This window comes from Pocillopora damicornis, chromosome 2 (genome assembly GCF_964200805.1).
Source record: "Pocillopora damicornis chromosome 2, jaPocDami1.2, whole genome shotgun sequence".
Taxonomy (NCBI): domain Eukaryota; kingdom Metazoa; phylum Cnidaria; class Anthozoa; order Scleractinia; family Pocilloporidae; genus Pocillopora; species Pocillopora damicornis.
This window is the reverse complement of record NC_142671.1, coordinates 8,189,318-8,209,317: the sequence shown is the minus strand read 5'-3', so window position 1 is coordinate 8,209,317 and position 20,000 is coordinate 8,189,318. Positions and strand designations below refer to the sequence as shown.

The following is a 20,000-nucleotide window of genomic DNA, read 5'->3' as shown; positions in this document are numbered from 1 at the left end:
TTTCGGAAAATTTTTGGTCGATTTCCTGTCTTTCCTCCTCCAAAGACTGAAACTGCTCCCCGAGAGTAGAAATCTCAGCATCTCTCTCCAATATACGTTTTTCATAATACTCCACCAGGCTACTGGTCTCTTCCTTCTCTGATAGTAACTTTTGTACTCTCGCTTTGAGCTCTTCAACAATTCCTTCCTTTTCTCTAACAAAAGTGTCCAACTCGATTCTTAATTCCTGAGCTGCCCTTTCACACTCTAATTTTTCTTGACGTACTTTGCTCAGCTCGGCTATGAGTTCTTCGCTGCTTCCCACATCACCCGTTTTTGGTTTGCCTTCTTTCTCTTTGTTTTTTCTTGTCATTACTCTAACCTTAGCCTTCAAACGTTCGTTGACCGACTTGACCTTCTCCAGTTCAGAATTCGCCTTAGACAACTCATCCTTAACTTTTTGAACATCGTTAGGGTCAGAGGCGACAGTCTGCGAAGGGGGTGAGGTTAACAAGGGTTCTGTCTCACACACTGCGGTCTGAATTGGCTCGTTCTCTAGAGTCTGGATAACAACCCTGGAAACAATCTCTTCCTGATCACCGTCCTTTTCCCCTCTTTCTATTTCATCTTTCGGTGTTTCCCTTACTTGTAGCGTGGCCTCAAGACGTCTTAATCTATCTTCTACATCCAACTTTTCACTGTTAACAGACTGCAAAACGTCCCTGAGGTTGGAGACCTCTGACTGAGCATTCTCTAGCCTTTCGTGCATGTTTATTGCCTCTGTGTCCGTCGCCTCCACAGCCACATCTCCATGGCTCGTTTCAGACTTTTCTAATTCTTTCTGCAGTCGTTTCAGTTGAACCTGAAATTCATGCGCTATTTGATCAGCTGCCCCTTTTTCTTCCAGAGCACGTTGGAGATCCTCGTGAAGCCCTGACACTATATGATCAAAGTTAGCTTTGAGTATAGCTATATCTTCCCTTTCTCTCTTTAATTCTCCTACCTCGCCTTTTAATTGCTCCAGGTCTTTGTTGGCGGACAAAAGTTCTCGTTCTAGTCTATCAGCATGACTCTGTATTTCAAAAATTACTCCGTCATGCTGGACCCTTGTAGCCTCTAGTTCTGTTTTGTAATTTTCTGTTGTGTCCTGAAGGCGATTCTCAAGCGTTGTAATCACACTTTCCTTCCTTGTCAGGTTTTCAGCCGCTCGTTCGAGCTCCCGCTTCAAATCATTGCAATCATCTTCGATCTCAGTTTTCTGTGAGATTACATCTTGTTGTTGAACGTACAAGTTGTCATTTTCTTCCTTCAGTTGCTGAACTATCCTCCAAGCTTCGTCGTTATGAGTTTGAAGGTGTCCAATGTTATCTCTCATCTCTTGCAGGTCGCCATCTTTCGCCACAATTCTATTCTCATACTGTTCAATCAAACCATTGCTCTTCCCTCTGTCCGCTACCAGCTGTTCGATCTTATTTTTCAACTCGTTGACGATGCTCTCCTTTTGTCTTACAAATGAATCCAATTCAATTCGTAGTTCTTGACATGCCTTTTCGCTTTCAAGCTTCTCTTGACGGACCTGTTCAAGCTCGGCTTGTAAATCATCACGCGAACTGGTTTCTTCATCTCTAGAATCGGTCTTTGCTTTTTCCTTTTTCAGCAGGGTTCTAAGCTTCGCCTTCAACTTGTCATTAACTCCTTTGATCCTCTTCATTTCATTCCTCAGGTTTTCCAGTTCTATTTCGATCTCACTATTTGAAGTGGTGGTGACTTGGTTATCAACCGAAGACTGCAAAATCACTTCTTCCACTGCCTTTTCGCGGCCTTCCTTTTCAGAAAGCTTCCAGTTTACTTCACTGCTCGAAAGAGGTTCTTTGATATTTGTCTCTTGGATGGAGAACTCTCTGATCTTATATTGCAAGTCATCTCTTTCTTTGCTCGTTATGTCGAGAGTAGCTCTTAAGTCGGAAACCTCACGCCGTGTTGCCTCAAGCATCTCGGCATTTTTGTTGTTTTCTTGCGTAAGAAGGTTACCATCAGCAGAAACTACCGGCGACGACTTCTTCAAATTTTCTAACTGAACCTGGAACTCGTGAGCTATTTCATCTGCTGCTGCTCTCCCATCAAGAGCATTCTGAAGATCCTCACGAAGTCCTGAAATTATGTGGTCGAAGTTGCTTTGCAGCCTGTTTATATCCTGTTTTTCTTGGTCAGCAACAGACAGTTTAGCGTTTAGTTGGTCAATCTGGGAGTGTGCCTGCATAAGTTCCTCTTCTAGTCCTTCCCCCTCCTGCAGTCGTTTCTCAAGCTCCGACTGAACTTGTCGCAGATTATCTTTGATTTCGTTGTTACGGGCATCAAGTACTTGAATTCGTTCTTGCAGCGCCTTCTCATTAGCTTGCAACTGGAAAATACTTTCGTCGGTTTTTTTCTGCTTTTCATCCATTACAACTTGGAGCTCGTTAATCTGACGATCTTTCTCTTCAATAACGGGAAAAGAGTCTTGAACAACCTGCTCTAACTCAGATTTAGTGTTCAACAATTCTTTTTCGATATCATCTTTTTGTTCTGTGACCATGTGAATATTTTCCTCCAGTTCATTGTTTTTCTCTCTTAGTTCCGTGATTAATTGTTCCGATTGTCTTTCTTTCTCAGACAAGAGATCTTCGTGTTGCCTCTTAATTTCTTCAATAAATTCTTGATGCTCTTGCTCAGTGCGTTCCAAATGAGTCTCAAGTTCTGAGATTCTTTGGTTTCTTTCGGTAAGAAGCAACTGCCTACTCTCCAACTCCAGCTTTGCGTCTGCTGCAAAGTCTGCTGAAGACCGTAGTTCGGAATTTAATCTAGTAAGCTCCTCCATCGTTTTATTCAGTTTCTCGTTGTCTAGAAGCAAAGGTTTAATTTGTTCGGTCAAATCGCGGACTCTGGAATCTTTTTCTAACAACCGTTTTTCATAGTCTCGGATTTCATTGATAGCTGCTTCGTTTTCCTGCAAAGCAACCTCCAATTTTGATCTGAGAGAAGCAACAATGGTATCTTTCTCTTTGACAAAGTCATCAAGCTCCCCTCGAAGCTCTTGCTCCTTTCTTTCGCTCTCGAGTTTAGCGGCTCGTGTCCTTTCAAGTTCGGCTCTCACTTCACTGTCTTCTTCTCTTGGATCTGATCTGGTTCTTTTCCTTTTTGACAACGCCTTCAGTTTGTCATCTAAGCTTTTATTGAGCAAAGAAGCTTTTTTCAATTCATTTTGCAACCAAACGACGTCATTTGACAGGCCGGACAACTCTCCTTCCATCTCCTCCACTCCGTCCTTGGTATCCACCTCAAGTTCATAAGTTTTTGTCTCATCGTTACCTTGTTTGCCAGCATCTAAACTCTTATAAAGTTCCTCTTTTTCTTTATTCAATAACTCTAGAGCTTCCTTCAACTTGAATAGTTCTTCTTGAGCAGCTTTGAGCTGGATATCTTCGTATGACCTCTCCGCCCCTGGGGTTTCAATGGCAGCATCCCTCACCCCAACACCACTCTGTTCTGTTGAGGATTCGCTTCTTCTAAGCTGGATTTGGAACTCGTGCGCAATTTGATCAGCGGCTGCTTTTTCATCTAATGCCTGTTGAAGATCTTCACGAAGGCCAGACACAATGTGATCAAAGTCGACTTTGAGCTTAGTCAGTTCTTCCAAAGACTGATTTGCTTCGTTAAGCTGGCCCGTAAGCAGCTCTATTTCCTCCCTGGCATTGGTGATGTCTCGTTGCAGAATTTCCACTTCAGCATCTTTTTTACTGAGAACTCGTTCATATTCGTCTTTACAGTGCTCAAGTTCCCGCACATACGTAAGCTTTTCTTGCTCGAGGGATTTCTCAAGAGTTAGTATATTGGTATCTCTCTCTTCGCAGAGGGTTTGATAACGATTTTTCAGCTCCTGTATCTCATCATCTCGTTGTGTTACGAGTTTCTCCAGTTTCTCCGTAAGGTTTTCCTGTCGCCTTTGCTCATCTAAAAGCTGCTGAACCTTTGCTTTTAAATCTCCAATGACAGCATCTTTGTGGCGCATGATTACGTCTATTTCTTCTCGTACTTCGTAAGCCGTTTTTTCTAAGTTCAGTTTCTCTTGGCGAACTTTTTCAATTTCTTCTCTAAGCTCATTTGAATCTGATTCGCTGAGCGATTCGGACTTCACCTTCTCCCTTTTCACGTATACTCGTAGTTTTGCTTTAAGTTTCTCATTCATGGCTTTTACTTTGGAAAGTTCCGCTTGGATATCCGAGAGCTGACTTGTAACTTCTTCAAGTTCTCCTTTGCTGGCAGAAGTCTGAACCGGATCGTGCTCCAACGGAATGGACTCTTGAATCTCTACACGAGTTGATTCCACTTCCTCTGGCGGTACGACATCTCCAACAGTGAGAACAGGTTCATCGAAGGAAGTGCCAACAGCTCCTAACAACGTGCTCGAGGCTTCAGCTGTAGTTGGAGCTTCGGCTATCGCGACTTTGGTAGTTTCGACTTCTCTTTGCAACTGTTCGTTCACTTCTTTCAACTTCACAAGCTCGTCTCCAGCAGCTTTAAGCTGATGTTCGAGTTTCACCTTCATATCTTCCACAGCCTCTAGCTCCTGTTCCAGTTTGGCGATATTCATGTCCTTATCTTTAAGATGTTCAACAGCCTCGCTAAGTTGTTGAACTTCGTCCAGAAGGAGCTGTTTCTCCTGCTGCTGATTAGCCTCTTCCTCTTTCAACATCGCCATTTCCTCTGCACGAGCTTTAGCCTCTGTTCTAAGTTGTTTGATGAGTTTCTCAGCCTCATCTCTTTGAGAATTGAGTGCATCCATACTCGAGGTGAAGTCTGCGTCTACAAAAAGATAAAAATGTAGTAAAAAAGTGAATCCACTTTATGAAAGCAGTAAAAAAGGAAAGGAAGTGACACACCTTGAAGCAACGATGATATTAAGTACTTTAGCTCAGAGGATTAGTATAGGCAATAAAATTATTTCGAGGGCGATTCAGCGTTAATAAGTACGGGTGAATTCTTCAAAGACAACAAAATTTCCTGAGTCGTAGGGCGAATGCAATTTTCAAGCGCTTGTTTACACCAAATTGCACGAGAAATCATGCTACTACTTATTAATAAGTTACAAAAACTACGGGATTTGTTTTCGAACATTCGGCTTTAATTTACAGTATTGTAACAGAGATTCGAAAAACCGTAAGAATATGATATTCTCACTTTTAAAGCATTAAAAAAATATCTTAGTACGAATGGTGTCTTTTTTTAGTGATAATCTTACTCCATGAACTTAGAGCATCCATTATGTTTATTAAATACCATTAATAATTAAAGAATTGACGTTAATAATTAAAGAATTGACGTTAATTTTATCACTAAACAATCGGCAAGTAGTTTACATTAGTATACAGATAGTTACGATTAGAAACCGAAGTACTTCCTACGGCTATTAACTAATCAAATATCATATTTATAAAAGGGCGAAGGCCAAGTCAGATAAGTAGGTTATTCACTGTGTTTGATGTGCAAGCTGAAACAAAAGACTGTTATAAGGTACAGGTATGAGTGGCTCGCAAGTAGAGATAACGTACAACCAACTAGAATTAGGATTGTCAAAAAAGGCACGTAAACTCACAAATAAGCGAAAGGCAGGCAGAGGACAAACAAAAGTGCGCAGAAACAAAAATAAAGCAACTCACCTCGTAGAAAATTAAAGGATTTATTCTCTAGTAGGTTTTCAAGTTGAGTAAGCAAGATATCGAGCTCACTTCAAATTTTCACTACAATGAACGACGAACAATCTCGTGGCAAAAAGCGTGGTGCACATTGGAAAGAGATGGTACACCAAGATCGCTTAGCAACGTCCGAATGAAATCAATACAAATCAAAGAAACGACATTTTACGTGAAAAAGTCGCGATCAAGGTATAGCCTCAAAGCAAAGGGCAAAGTCGAATTTTAAGATAAAAATTATAGAATACTTGTCTCATAATCACACAACAGTCAAATATTTCAACACGTGGAAAGGAGTGGCACGAGATCAGAAAGAGGCAAACGCTATTGAAAATAACCACATAACGAAATAACCTTCCGTTGCACACTGCAATTTTGTTTAAAACTGAGGTTGAATAAAGGTTGAACAGACAAAATAGGGTCCATTACCGCCAGAACAATTCATGGCTGGTAGTTTCACAAGGCTATCACGATCAACCAAATGAGGCTTCACCGACAAAAAAAAAACCAAACTCCAGATTCACTGAATTAAAAATAAAATGAAGACTTTGAACTCATAATTTCTACAAAAGCGAAGGAAGAAATGAAAAGCGATAGGTAAGAAGAGTAAAAAGGAAATGCTACCGCGAACTACTGTGTTGAAAAGAAGCCCGGCAAACAAAGTTCAGGCTTCTACGGGATTCGAACCAGTGCCTTCCAGATACTAGTTTGGCGCCACCATCAGCCACATACGAAGCCACACTTTGAGAGGGATGCAAAGTTTAGAGATTTCTTCCTTCCCGTGGGGGAATTTAATATTGGCCTTAAATTAGGAATAACAGATTGGGTAGTCAAAATCGAAATTCTTCATCACAGCTTACATGACGTATTGCTGGCACTTATCTAATGGGAACTAGGTTTCTGAATGAACCTTCCAAAGGTGATGAGCAGTTCATATCAGTGCATCAGCTCTCAGTGATAGTAAATTACATCAGGCACATGGGATCTTACGCTATGGCAAACTGAAATTCGTGTAAATCAATCTCACAACTTTTACCAACCTCGTTCATCAAGCTCTTTCTGAAGCTGCTCCTGCTTCTTTTCCATTTCGTTCTTCGTGTTTTCTGATTGCTTTTTGAGATTATGCATCTCATCCTCAGTGCTGTGCAATTCATTTTCCAGCGCTTCTCGTCTCTCCTCCAAGTTTCTACTATGCTCTTGGGCGGCCTCAAGCCTCTTGTTCACATCCTTAAGTGCTTTGGCGTGAGAAGACTAACGCAAAAGAGAGTTTCCTCACATAAGCAACAATAATGGGTCTGCGATGATCCTTTGCATTTATCTATACTCTCCATACACATACACTCATCACATAACTATTTGTACATGTTACTGCACTAGTATTCATTGTTACCATCAGTTTGAAAGCAAGTTTACATGTCAAAGAAAAAGGTCTCAAACAATCGTGCCAGCCCGACTGAGAGCTTTCGGCGCTGGACTGGTTATCTGGTTTTCTCGGATTGAAGCTTTCACCCTGCTAGCCACTGGATTTGTTCTCAGTTTATCCGTGTTCAGAGCCTTGGTTATGTACGGTACATAGCCTACGAGTCTGCCTTCTACCAGAGCGAATTTTGATCAATGTGCGCGCCCTGAAAAAATGAGTTGTAAATAACGTGCATGGTGGTTGACATAGTGTCTGCGTTCAATTACCAACTCGTTTGGTTGGTTTGGGTCACTCCAAGTAATCATGAAAGGTTTTTAAAAATATCATTACCTCTAGTTGCTGAATTTCGGCGTCCTTCTCTGTAATAGCATGCTGCCATTTAGTCATTTCTTCTTTCTTTGCTGTTCGTTCTTCCTTCAACCTTTTTTTCAGGTTGGCAATAAGTTTATTCCTGTCTGTAATTGACTTCTCAAATTCATCCTGACCTACACTGGCCTGAAGACGAGAATCTAATTCAATTTTTTCTTGATCACGCTTCTCTATCTCAAGTTTGAGATTCTGCAGCTCCAAGAGTGTTTCCTGCCAGTTCAGGTCTTTCTGTCCGCTTTCATTCTCCATTTCAACGAGTTTGTTTTTAAGCATCTCCACTTCCTCATCTTTAGTTTTGGAATTTTCTCTTTGCTGATCCAAGGCAGCCGAAAGTTGTTCTGTTGTTTGTGTCTGAAGTTCTAGTTGAGATTGAATTTCCTGCAAAGCTTCTTCCTTCTCTTTCTGGGCATTGGCTGACTTGAGCCTGAACTCAGCTGTTATTTTCTTGTTAAGGTCAATTTTCTCGCGTATTTTGTCTTTCAACTTGGCAATCACTTCATCCTTGTGACTTTTGACGTCTTCCAATTTCTTTGCAAGTTGCTCCTCAATTTGAGACTTTTCAAGTTCTTTTGCTTCAGAAATTTCCTCAACTCTCTTGCTGACAGTTTCTTCGAAGTTGATCTTCATCTGTGTAAGTTCCTCTTCAGCTTGACGCAGTTTGTCTTCGTTCTCATTCACGTTATCCCCTTGAACTTCCTCTTTAACTTTGTTTGCATCGACTAAATCTTGCCTCAACCTGTGCAATTCATTTTCTTGTTCCTCAAACTCTTCCTTAAAGTTTTGCAGTTCTGCTGTTACCCACTCATGCTGCACCGTCAACTCATTCATGGCTGCCTTTGTATTGTTAAGTTCCGCCTCGATAGCGCCCCTTGCATCTGTGACCTCTTTCACCTCTGACACAATGTCCGTCAGTTCAGCCTCCAAGTTACATTTTTCCTTTTCGAGCTGTTCAATTTGATTGATAAGTTGTCTTTCTCGCGACAAGGCTTTTGCAACTTCATCGGATGGTGATCCCAGCAAGAATTCTCTTTCGGGTGCTGCATTCAGAAGACCTACATCCACTGGAGTTACTTGCTCTACCTGAGGTTCCCTGACGCTCCGCAGCTCTTTGAGTTCCTCTTTACGATCAAGAAGCTCCTGCTTTGTGCTGCCTAGTTCTGTAGCATAGCGCTGTTGCTCAGCTGTTACTGCTTCCAACTTCTCATTTACGTCATGAAGATCTGACTCTAACGAAGCCTTAACAGCCAACACTTCGCTTAGTTTACCGTTGGTCTCTTCCAACTCTGTCATTACAATATCCCTCTCTCTATAAAGAGCATTGAGAGAGGACTTCATTTCTTCAAGCGTAGTAACCAGCTCCTCAGCGCGTGATTTGGCTGTTTTAAGTTCCTCCAAATTCTCACTACGTTCCTTGTTTAATTCAATCAATGCTTTTTCTTGATCTTGACATAGCTTTTTCATCCTGCTCAATTCGTTAATAGTATCTTCCAACTCGTCATGTTCCCTTTCCATCAACACCTCTGTGTCTTCTTTTCCTTGACGCTCATTCTCGAGCATTGCTTTTGCCTCAGAAATATCTCGCTCGAGGTTAATTACACGTTCTTCTTTCAGGGCAAGTTCTCTGGAGGTGTTGTCTGAGGTAACCCGTAAGGAATTCAATTCCAGCTCAGCAGCACCCAATCTGTCCTTAACGTCGAACAACTCTGACTCCAAAGCTGTCTTTACGTGAGACACTTGCCTTAACTCTGAAGCAACGTCGCTAAGATCTTCCTGCAAGTGGGCAATTTTTAGCTCGGCTTGTTCTAGAGATTCTTTTAGTTTGCTTTCCTGTACACACATATCATGCAGTCTACTGTTCGTATTTAACACAGCCTCTTCGCTTGATTGTAATCTTTCCCTTAGTTCTTCGGCCTCCTGTTCTTTCAGAGGTAATGACTCCTGAAAATGTTTCAATTTTTCTTGCAGGTCCAAAAACTCTGTTTCTTTAGCAAATAATTCGTTTTTTAACGACTCTGCTTTCTGTGATGTAACAAGCTCTTCTTTAACAATTTTTTGCATTCCATTTAATTCAATCTGCAAGGCGTTTATCTGGTTATCTTTCACGTCTATGTCACTTCTGGCTCTTCCAACTTCAGCTTTGACAGAATCAAACTCTGACAACAAAGCATTATAACTCTCTGTCATCTCAGAGAGCTTTTGCTGCAAAGAATTCTTTTCAGCTGAAATATCTCCAAGCTTCCCTTCTAAGCTTTCTTTTTCCTCCTCAAAAGCATTCCATCGTTTTTGTAAAGCGTCTTCATTTCCCAGCAATTTAGCTTGATATTCTCCAACCGTTTTCTTGGTAAGAGACAGATCTTCAGATAATTCAAACAGTTCTCTGTCTTTGGCTGAGAGCTTCTCGTGTAATTCTTCGTTCTTTCTTAACTCCACATGTTTTAGATCTTCTTGAGAAGATTTATTAATTTCCTCCACAACGGTTTTTAAATGATCTATGACCTCTCTAAGATCGCTGACTTCTTTCACTTTATAATCAAGTTGCTTCTTCATCTCATCCAAATTAGTCTTGAAGCTTTCATTTTCTGACTGAACTAAAGACATCTCTTCTCTACCATCATGAAGAGAGGTCTCCATCGATACCTTTTCTGATTCTACTTCATTTAGGCGAGAGACAAATTCTTCACGTTCAGTTATCAGCTGCTTCTTTTCCTGTTCTAGAGAATCTAATGCTTCTCGAAGCTCAGTGATATTTGATGCCAAGTTTTCATTTTCACTACTAGCCAACTGAAGAGCCTCTTCCACTTTCCCAATCTTAGTTTCCAATTCCTGTACCTCTGCGTTTTTAGCGTGAAGTTGATTCTTGTGTTCAATCAGCTGCGCTAAACAAGTTTCCATGGCTCCTTTCTCTTCCAAGAAAATCCCCTTCTCCTTCCTCAGCTCTTCCAATTCCTCTTTGTGACTATCGTTCTCAGCAGATACTGTTTCATAAGATTTCTTCAAAGCCTGCGCCTTCTTCTTCAAAGCAGTAAACTTGCTATCTCTGGCTGTCAGCTGACTCCTCAGATCCTCAAGTTGCGCATTCGTCTCGCTCAAGCTAGCGTCCAGGTTTTCCACACTTGTGTTCTTCTCCTGTAAAGTAGTCTGCAACACAAAGAGCTCCTCTTCTTTACTAGCAAGACACTCGCGTAAATCATTCATTCCGGCATGCATCTCGTCATATTTAGCTCCAAATTCAATGCTCTGATTATCTAAACTTGATTTCAACGAGTTCACTTCATCCTCTTTTTCGGCAATTCTCTGCCGCAAATCATTTAACAAAGAATTCGTTTCAGTCCAACGGTCCTCTAGTTCCCCAATGCTGGCATTTTGGTCGACAAAACTAGTCTGCATCTGGCTAAGTTCTGCATCTTTAACCTTAAGTTCTTCCATCAACTGATTCACTTGAGACGAATTTTCAGCATCGTTTTTCTGTGACTGTTCTAAATAAGAAGCTTGCTTGTCTACCATAGTTTTCAATTCTTTCATTTCAGCCTCCTTACTCTCGAGCAAATCCCGTAATTCTCTTTCTTGAGCCACCAATTTATCAAAGTTCACATTCAATTGCTCAAGAGTGGACGCTTTTTCGTCTGAGCTTGACTGTAACACATCTACCTCTTTACTTTTAGCCTGAAGGGATTGCTGAAGTTCGATCACCTTCAAACTTGATTCCTCAACTGTTGTATTAAGCTGATTATAATTGGATTTCTGCTCTTCAAATTTAACACCAAGGGTTTTAAACTCGTCATCCTTATCTTTAATAATTTCGTAAAGCTCTTTGATTTTTGAAGTAGCCTCGTCATAACTTCTGTTTAGCTCACTAAGACTTGATATATTCTCTTGGCGTTCAGCTCTCAGAGCCGCATTCTCGTTCTCTCTAAGTACGATTGTCTCCTCCAGTCCACCCATGTCATTTATGTATCGAGATTCAAGCTCGCTAAATCGCGCTTTTTCCTCTTCATAGCTGGCTCGAAGCGTCTTGATTTCATCTTCTTTAGCAGATAAAGAATTAGTGAATTCCTGTAACTGAGCGCTTTGTTCCGTCAAACGAGATGTCAGTTCATTAAAATTTGATCCTTGGTCTTCTATACTTGCTTTTAGAACATTCAGCTCTGTCTCCTTTGCTGCGAGTAGATCATGTAGCTCTTTCATCTGGGAGCTAGCATCGGTGAAGCTTGAATTTAGTTCTTCATACTCCAAGCCTAGAGTTTCAAGATCTTTTTTGAGTGAACCTATATTCTCATCTTTTTTGGTTACTGCTTCTTCAAGATCCCTCACCTGGCTTTCTGCAATTTGTAAGCTATAACTCAGCTGTTGATTATTACTGTTCTGCTCTTCCAGTTCGCTTTCAAGTTTTGCTACACCTTTCTCTTTTGTAATCAAAAGTTCTTGTATTTGCTCAAGTCTTGTGTGTTTTTCACCCAAATTTTCCTGAAGTGATTTGACCTCTTGATTTTTTTCCCTCAAGTAACTTTGTAGCTGCTTTATCTGTCCGTCACATTCCGCGGAGCTTTGGTTCAATTGCTCATTTAGCAAATGTTGTGCTTCCGATGCAGTTTGCAGTGTTTTCAATTCCATATCCTTTGCAACGCAGTTCTCTTCAAGCTCTCTTACCTTCAAAGCTGATTCTTCGCATTTTGTGCTCAGTTCCGCGTATGCCATTTCTTGTTCTTTTAATTTGGAATTAAGATTGCCGATCTCGTTTTCTTTGACGTCGAGCATCTCTTTTATGTTTTTAAGTTGCGAAGTAGTGTTTGAAAGATCGTCAGTAAGCTTGTTAAAAGCAAGAATGCGCTCCTGTAGTGTTTGTTGCAAAACACCTAGTTCAGTATCCTTTACCTGAAGGCTTTCCTCAAGCCCTTTCACTTGGGAGCTGGTTTCCATAAAACTGGCGCTTAAAACTTCAAAACTGCTGTCTTTCTCTTCAAATGTCGTTCTGAGCTGAGCAAGTTCATCTTCCTTTCTAGCAATAGTTTCTTGAAGAGTTTGGATTTCTCCAATCTGCTCGCCTTGCTTGGACTGCATTGACTCCAGTTCAGCCATTTGGTGGTCTTTGCTTTCTTGCAGCTTTGTTGCCTCCGCCTCCTTGTTCGCTAACAACCCTTGCAATTCGTTGAGCGTTGTACAGACATCTGTGTAACTTTCCCTAAGCTGATCCAGGCTCAGCTCTTGATCACCTGATTCCTTCTTCAGCCTGGCAAGCTCAGCATCTTTTATGGCCAGCTCTTCCTGAAGTTGCTGTACCTGAGAGCTTGTTTCACTAAAGCTTGCGTTCAGCAACTCAAAACCAGAGCTATTTTCCATCAATGCTACCTGAAGATTTTGAATGTCTTTATCTTTGTCTTCCAAAGCTTTCCTCTGATACTCTTGACCAGTTTGGAGTTGGAGCTCAAGCGATTTTATAGCGTCTTGCTTTTCCTGAATTTCCAGTTTGAGGTTTTCCATCTGTTGGGATTGTTCAGTGCACTGTTCCTGATGCTGTTCAAGTTGGCTTGCAAGTCCTAGAGGTAACAAACATTTTGTAAAGCTGACTCACAGGTTAAGTATCTCTTGTTTATATAAACTTTAACGTCTAAATAAATTCAACAGGTTCAGCGAGGATAGGGCTCAACCACTGTAACCCAAGCTTAATTAAGAGAAGTTAGCTCTTGAGAGAAGTACGTTTACCTGTTGTTTTTTCCTTCTCCTTCGCTAAAAACTCTCTCAACGAATCGACTTCTGCTTGCAACTCGTTCTGGAAGATAAATAATTTCTTGTTAGATTGAACCGTTTGTGCAACATCAAAATTTCCAAAGGCGATTTTGAATCTAGCTTTTCTAGGTACACTCTCCCCAAGACCACTGACTCGTGACTAGCAGGAGAGTAGCTTGTTGTAATTTTTCTCTTTCGAAGTTCAAGGAAGGATCTCATAAACTATTTTCTTAAAAGTTCTAAAATTCTGTAAATGCTTTTTTTCTATTCATTCTAAACAACTGATTATACAGTGACATTACCAAATCTTCAGTGCATAGGTGCTATTAATTGTGCTACCTACCAGAACTACCAGTTGTCTACTTACTTTCCAAAGATATCATTATGATGTTACGTATTTGTGTTATGAATAGAATGGATTTTACAAGTTAATATTTATTTTTAACTCTGTAATAACCTGAAGTATACACGCATTTCGATTGGATCTCGCTCTTGATCTATTGGAGGACAGAAACCCACACGTCATCCTGTAGATGACGTCACCATCAAAAAAAGAAATTTTCTTCTTTATTATATAAAACAAATAGATTTATTTCGTTTAGCCGTACTTCTGTTCAGTAATACATGTAAGTAACAGCGAACGTCAAAACGAGTTAAGAACATCAGTGAGACAATCGATTGTGACCACATTTGAATGAAAAAAAACCATCACAGCCGTGACATCCATTTTCTTTCTAGCTATTGTTTACTTTTTTAATAGCCAACATATTTTTTTTTTCGTTTTCAGATCACAGTATGTTGGAGGATAATTGTTCCTGGTGGTATCTGTACTTAATGGTGGAAATCGTCCCACTTGTTACTTATTTCAAATTAATGATAACTTAATCAAGTCATCATATTGGAACGCCTTTCAAGTGACACCAAAGATTGGACCTATCACGGCACGTTCGATTTCCATAATTCTGTTAGTTAGGTTCCAGTCCTTAGCAATCTTTAAGGGGAAGGAAGAACTTCCTTCATCACAACCATCACCATCACAATCGCAGTGGTATATCAATTGTAATGACTTTCTATATAATTCAATCAACCTGGAGATTATGTGGAAACTAATCTAAAATGTAAGGGCTTGACAATTTCCACAGAATAAGACCGAGTTCTGCTTGTGGACGGCCTTACTCTTGTAAAAGTTTTCTAGCGATTAAGACGACTTTGCAGAAGTTAGCGAGTTTTTTCAACCGTCTTATTTGTCTCAAAAGTTTTTTTTAAAATAATGGGAAGGCTTATCAACCCATCTATGATAAATTTGTGCGTGAACACAATTATTAAATTTTTAATTGAGCTCGAATCGTTATTTTGTTATCTAAATAATTAATTTAATCCGATATTTACTCTTGAAAAAGACGAATTTGTTCATCTCATCTGTAACATTCATGAGAAATACTTCTATTTGTTGGACTTTGCCACAAAAGTTTCTTCTAATAATGGGAAGACTTATCAATCCATCTGTGGAAAAGTTATTTGGGTACACAACTATTAAAGTTTTAATTGAGCACGAATCTGTCGTTTGTTATCTATTTAGTTAATTTACCCCAATATTTATTCTTAAAAAAGACGAGTTTGTTCACCTCATCTTTAACATCCATAAGGTATACTTCTTTTTCTTGGAGCATTGTTTTAAACAGATGAAGATTCTGTTGTTGCTGAGCCACTTTAGACTCCAGGTACGATATGTGTTCATCTTTGTCAAACAGCTGAAAAGTGGGATGTCTGGAATCAGAATTTTCCAAGTTTTCTAGGTTTCTAACTACACGAAGAGGATTTCATTGAGAAAATGAAGAGCTGCTAATGTTTAATTATCATGGTGGTGCGTATTACTCGAACACGTTTGAAAAATGTTTCCTATTGGGTATTCGTGTTGTATAGAAAAGATACGGTACAGTGACATTGATACGATACATTGGAATTGTTTACATAGTGTTAATTATAAAATTAAAGACGATTTCTCAGCGTTGCAGCGTTTAGAGTTACATGGTTCCCATCGTGCATTCCGTTTCACAATACTTTTTATCATTTCACTTATTCACTACAACATGACAAGTTTACATTTTAAATCACAGTCAGTCCACATTCAAAGTTGCCAGCCTTCAAACTCCCACAAGTTATTAACTCGTAACACAAGAGCACAAAATTTATGAGAATTGATCAATTTATCGACGCTATCTGATAATACACTAAACTCTCTATAGCAACTTATGAGTAGATGTAGAGGAACCTAAGAGGGAGAATTACTAAATAAAATCACTAGTCTAGGAGGGTTTGCAACTAACACATTAGGTTTGCTCCTTTAAAATGACCCAAATAATAGTATTTCTAGATGTATTTTGCCTAACTTTTACATGGGCACCAACACTTAAGAACGATGGCTTTTGACAAGTCATTATAACTGTTACGCATGGACAGTAAAGGTCTCTGAAAATGTACATCGACAATGTACTTTCCTCTCCCCCTCCCCCTACTTTCTTAAAAAAATCTGCATCAATTTAAGAAATATAACTTACTCCGTTCAAACATATAATTATAATAAATACCAAAAAACCTGTGTGAGTCAAAATAGGTAGCTGTTTCCTTTACTCTTTCATTCTTAGGATTTAATAAGGAAGTAATTTCCACTAACAACAACATTTTATTTCTTTAACAATGAACAGAAGGGCGATAAGAAAGAAAAGTAACAGCGAGGGATACCGTTTGATTCAACATAAAATTCTCAAAACTATAATCCTAAGAAATGTGTGGCAGACATAATGGAGAATTGATATTAAGATCAGAGGAGCGTATAGGTTAAAGACTACACATAGAATCTGTTCATTGGTATGGCTGCAGATAAATTTTTTTTGTTAGCTCCAGAAATGTTTTCTTTCCCCGCACAAAACCTACCTTTTGCTCAATTGGAGCTTGCTTCAATTGTTCAGTCAGGTTCACTACTGCAGATTGCTCCCGTTCCAAGGTAGACCTGGAGAGCAGAAAGTATAGAAGTTGTATGAAATAATTATATCATTTGACTACAGGTTATGATCGTCCTGTACGAATTGCATTACGTGCACGTCTTCAAAATATATTATTTCTGCACCCCATATTTAAAATGTATTATTTTCCATATTTAAATCCAAAGTGCATGCACCTAACCTTAGTCTGGTACACGATTTGTCATGATTTTACTGCTGTAATATTGTTTTTTGCCTTGCAAGAAATGCTTGTTGATTGTTTGGTGGCAATCAATAATACAGAAAGCACTTCTGGTCACCATCCTTGTTGCAACAATTCAAAAGTTGAAGAGTTCTTAGTTCTAGTCAAGGTTTTAGGAGGAAGAATAAGGCCTGGTAGACACAAACTAATGTACGTCAATTCACAACACATTCACTTATACTCTGGCAACCAAAGAAGGACAATGACTCAGAGTTGACCTCTGACAAGTCACCTACAGTGACACCCATGAAGAAACACATGTTCGGAGGAGGTTAAAGAAATCAAGACTGATAAGACCAGAGGAGGCATCAAGATTAGTTTGCAGGAGCTTGGGGTTAGTAAGTAAGTGGATAAAACCATCAGCTGAGCTTTTAACTACTGATAGGAGATTCTCAATTATCCTCTTTTTACTGTGAATGCTATGCAGACTGCAGTTGAACCTCTGAAAAGCCAAGTCTTGGCAAATAGGTAATATCAACATTTATTACAGGAATTACACTCAGTACCTAAGTGTTTCATTTTCTTCCTGAAGAGCTTCAATATGCATCATCAGAGACTCCTCTGCCATGTGCTTAGCAAGTTCAGCATCCTCATCTGAACTGATTTCCTCAGTCTTTTTCTGTTGGCGTTCTTTCTCTGCTTCCAGCATTTCCTCCAGTTCTTCCACTTTGCTTTGCAAGGAATCACGTTCCTTAAAAAAAAAAGGCAACAATAAAGCATAAACATGATTTGATCAGAAGGGCTAGGTCCACTCCATGAACTTACTGGGAGGATAATGCATGCATGTACATGAACAAAATGTACATCTCTTACAGCTGTAAAACAACAGATCACCATGTCTTCAGCCATGGTTTAATAACACACCAACCAATCTGACGTAACACTCTAGTAACCACGTCATTAGCAATGATAATAGCAACAATATACTGTAATCATCATACCTTGGTGATGAGGTCAAGTCTTCTTTCCATACAGTATCTTTCCTCTTCCAGTATTTTCATAACATTAATGGAACCTGACTCTTCTGTGTTTGAGCCAATGATAGTAGACACCGTACCACTACCCTCTAATTCTTCCTCAGGGACATCATCTTCCTCTAACAAATCAGAACAGTTTTAGTTTTCACACCAAAAAAATTTTCAATACTTCGTTGTTGTTCAGTTATTAGGGATTATATAAAGTGTGGATTCATGAAAACATGGCACTACTGAGAGAGGGGGGTCTCTCCTGTTGATTATTAAGAGGGGCAGTGTGTCTGTTTACATAAAATGTGATGAAACTTTATTCCAGCAACATCTGAAATTCCAATCTAAAAATAGCCCAGGGTAGGTTTGATGGTAACATCCCTTGATTTAAGTATAACAATGTTTTTAATATTTAAAAAAAATTTTGGAAACATTTCAGAAATTATTATTACACAATAATAATAATAATAATAATAATAATAATAATAATAATCTCAGCCTTCAAGATATCATAATAGGCATTACAACATTGTCATGCCATTTACTAAATTATTTACTACTAATTGGAAAAATACACATCTGGGATTGTAGAAGGACACATGCACATGCGAATATAGAAGGTTTCAAAGTAAAAGTCAAAATTAATTATCAAACAGAAAAATACATTTCCCTTAACAAGTAAAGACTTGGAAACTTTCTATAAGAATGGACTAAAAACTTTCCACTCCAATCTTGGATGTTTCTCTCTTTCACTTTGCATCAGTAATAATTACAATTATTCTATTAGTTTTCCCAATAGAAACTGTATTTTACCTCATTGTAATAGGAAGACTGTAGAGTAATTTAAATGTCTTATCATTATTGATAGAATTAATGTTGTTTTAGAACAATTGTAATGTTAATTTTGGTTAAAATGCTCACAACAGCAATTGTGCAGCTGTTGTTGGCCAAACCTCCTTGTCTCTGTGTAGTAATTTTAATTATGTCAGTCTGTAATTTAGATTTGAAATATGATAAAAAAAAAACTGCCTGAAATTGAGCTAAGAAATGGTTCCTTGAGGAGGGCAAAGTGTGTTATAGTGAAGGTTTAAAAATTTCCTTACCAACATCTGGAGAAGATTTCTTCTCTAAAGCAGTCAGTTTTCCTTTCTTATCTGTTGTCCTGACAAACTCTTCCAGTGCTTGCTCTAACTCTACTCGTTTGGAATCAGCAGCCTCTCGCTCTTCTTCAATCTGTGTTATCTTCATCTGTATAGCTAACTTTTCTTCTTTCTCACGCAACAGATGCAGTTCAACCTTAAAGACACAGCAGTGTGAATGTTGTGATTAAAATGACCTCCAAATGAAAATTATTGATCACACCAAATGTGATACATGTATGTCTAATTTAATGCAATACTTAACCAAGGTGCATTGCATAGAAATCAAAGTGCTGTACAAGTATCTTGAATTGTTTTCATATTGACATCATTTGCAAAAAACCTTTGAAGCAATAGTGAATAAGAGAAACCACAATAACAAATGTGCATCTCTACAAGTGCCTACAAAAACAGAGGAAATCAACTGAAGTTTCTTCATAGTAAAACTAAAGCTCTAAGAAGGCTGAATACTGTTGTTGACTGATCAAAATGCTGGGCTTGTGGGCTGGATATCCTGAGTTCAAGGTAAAGGTGAGTACCATTCATGCCTCTAATGGATCTGTCCCAAGCCAAGGGTTGCCCAGCTGTTCTGGTAGTTTACAAGAAAATAATTTGTTTCATTTTTTGCTATCACTACCCTTGAAAAACCATTCGGAGAGTGGATAATTAACTGCTTATTTATCTATTCATTCATTGCATATATATATTTATATTTTCTCATCAGAGTATTATTAAACATTGTACATCAACAAATTCTACCTCTTGCTTATCCTTGGAAAGTTTCTCCTTTTCATTCTGAACACTTGTCAGCTTGGCTTTTGCTTGAAGCTTCAACTTGCCCATCCTTGTACTTAAATCATGCAACTCCTTCTCCTTAGCCTCAATCTTGGTCTTTGCTGAAGCAAGTTCTTCAGAAATATTTCTGTTCTGTTCAAGAGCTGCCTGCAGCTGTGCATCAAGGACCTTTTCACTATCTCTAAAAGCTTCCATTTCATTTCTAAATTGTTGTTCCTTCTCTGCATCAAGAAGCAAAAGTCTTTCAGTGACATTTTCTTTGGACTCTAGACCAGCTAAACTTTCCTTTAAGGATGAAATTGTTTTCTCCAAGTCTTGGTTTTCTTTAGCCTGTGATGCAAGCTTCAATGCTTTTTCACTTAACTCAGTTTCATGCTTTTCTTTAATGTCTTCAATCTCTTGATCCTTGGCATGAACTGCTTCTTGCAAAACTTTTACCTCAAATGTTTTATCATCAACTAACTTTTTAAGTGAATCAATGCTATTTCGTTGGTCAACTACATCCTTTTCCAGTTCATGAATCCTCTCAGATTTGCTGTTGATGGTCTCTTCACGTTCTTTAACCTTTTCTTCTAGTAAAGCCACTATTTTATCAGTATGAGGGGGTGGCAAAGGCCCCTCACTACTCAAGTTTTTT

The 20,000-nt window shown here is 39.0% G+C and overlaps 1 protein-coding gene across 3 annotated transcripts in view; it reads right to left on the bottom strand.

The window, feature by feature from the left end:
- Positions 1 to 20,000, bottom strand: part of LOC113685161 (uncharacterized) — a 31,840-nt gene that overhangs the window by 5,987 nt on the left and 5,853 nt on the right. For 2 of the 3 annotated variants that reach the window (XM_027202641.2, XM_089195297.1), the window contains exons 6-15: positions 19,328 to 20,000; positions 18,533 to 18,725; positions 17,406 to 17,560; positions 16,971 to 17,155; positions 16,156 to 16,231; positions 14,847 to 14,972; positions 13,198 to 13,264; positions 7,459 to 13,031; positions 6,749 to 6,959; positions 1 to 4,821 (exon numbers count right to left, since the gene is read on the bottom strand). The exon at positions 1 to 4,821 is cut by the window's left edge and continues 666 nt beyond it; the exon at positions 19,328 to 20,000 is cut by the window's right edge and continues 44 nt beyond it. In XM_027202641.2, the coding sequence (XP_027058442.2) occupies positions 1 to 4,821; positions 6,749 to 6,959; positions 7,459 to 13,031; positions 13,198 to 13,264; positions 14,847 to 14,972; positions 16,156 to 16,231; positions 16,971 to 17,155; positions 17,406 to 17,560; positions 18,533 to 18,725; positions 19,328 to 20,000 (12,080 nt within the window). The remainder of the gene's footprint in view (positions 4,822 to 6,748; positions 6,960 to 7,458; positions 13,032 to 13,197; positions 13,265 to 14,846; positions 14,973 to 16,155; positions 16,232 to 16,970; positions 17,156 to 17,405; positions 17,561 to 18,532; positions 18,726 to 19,327) is intronic. The other variant, XM_089195298.1, reaches the window with a different exon arrangement.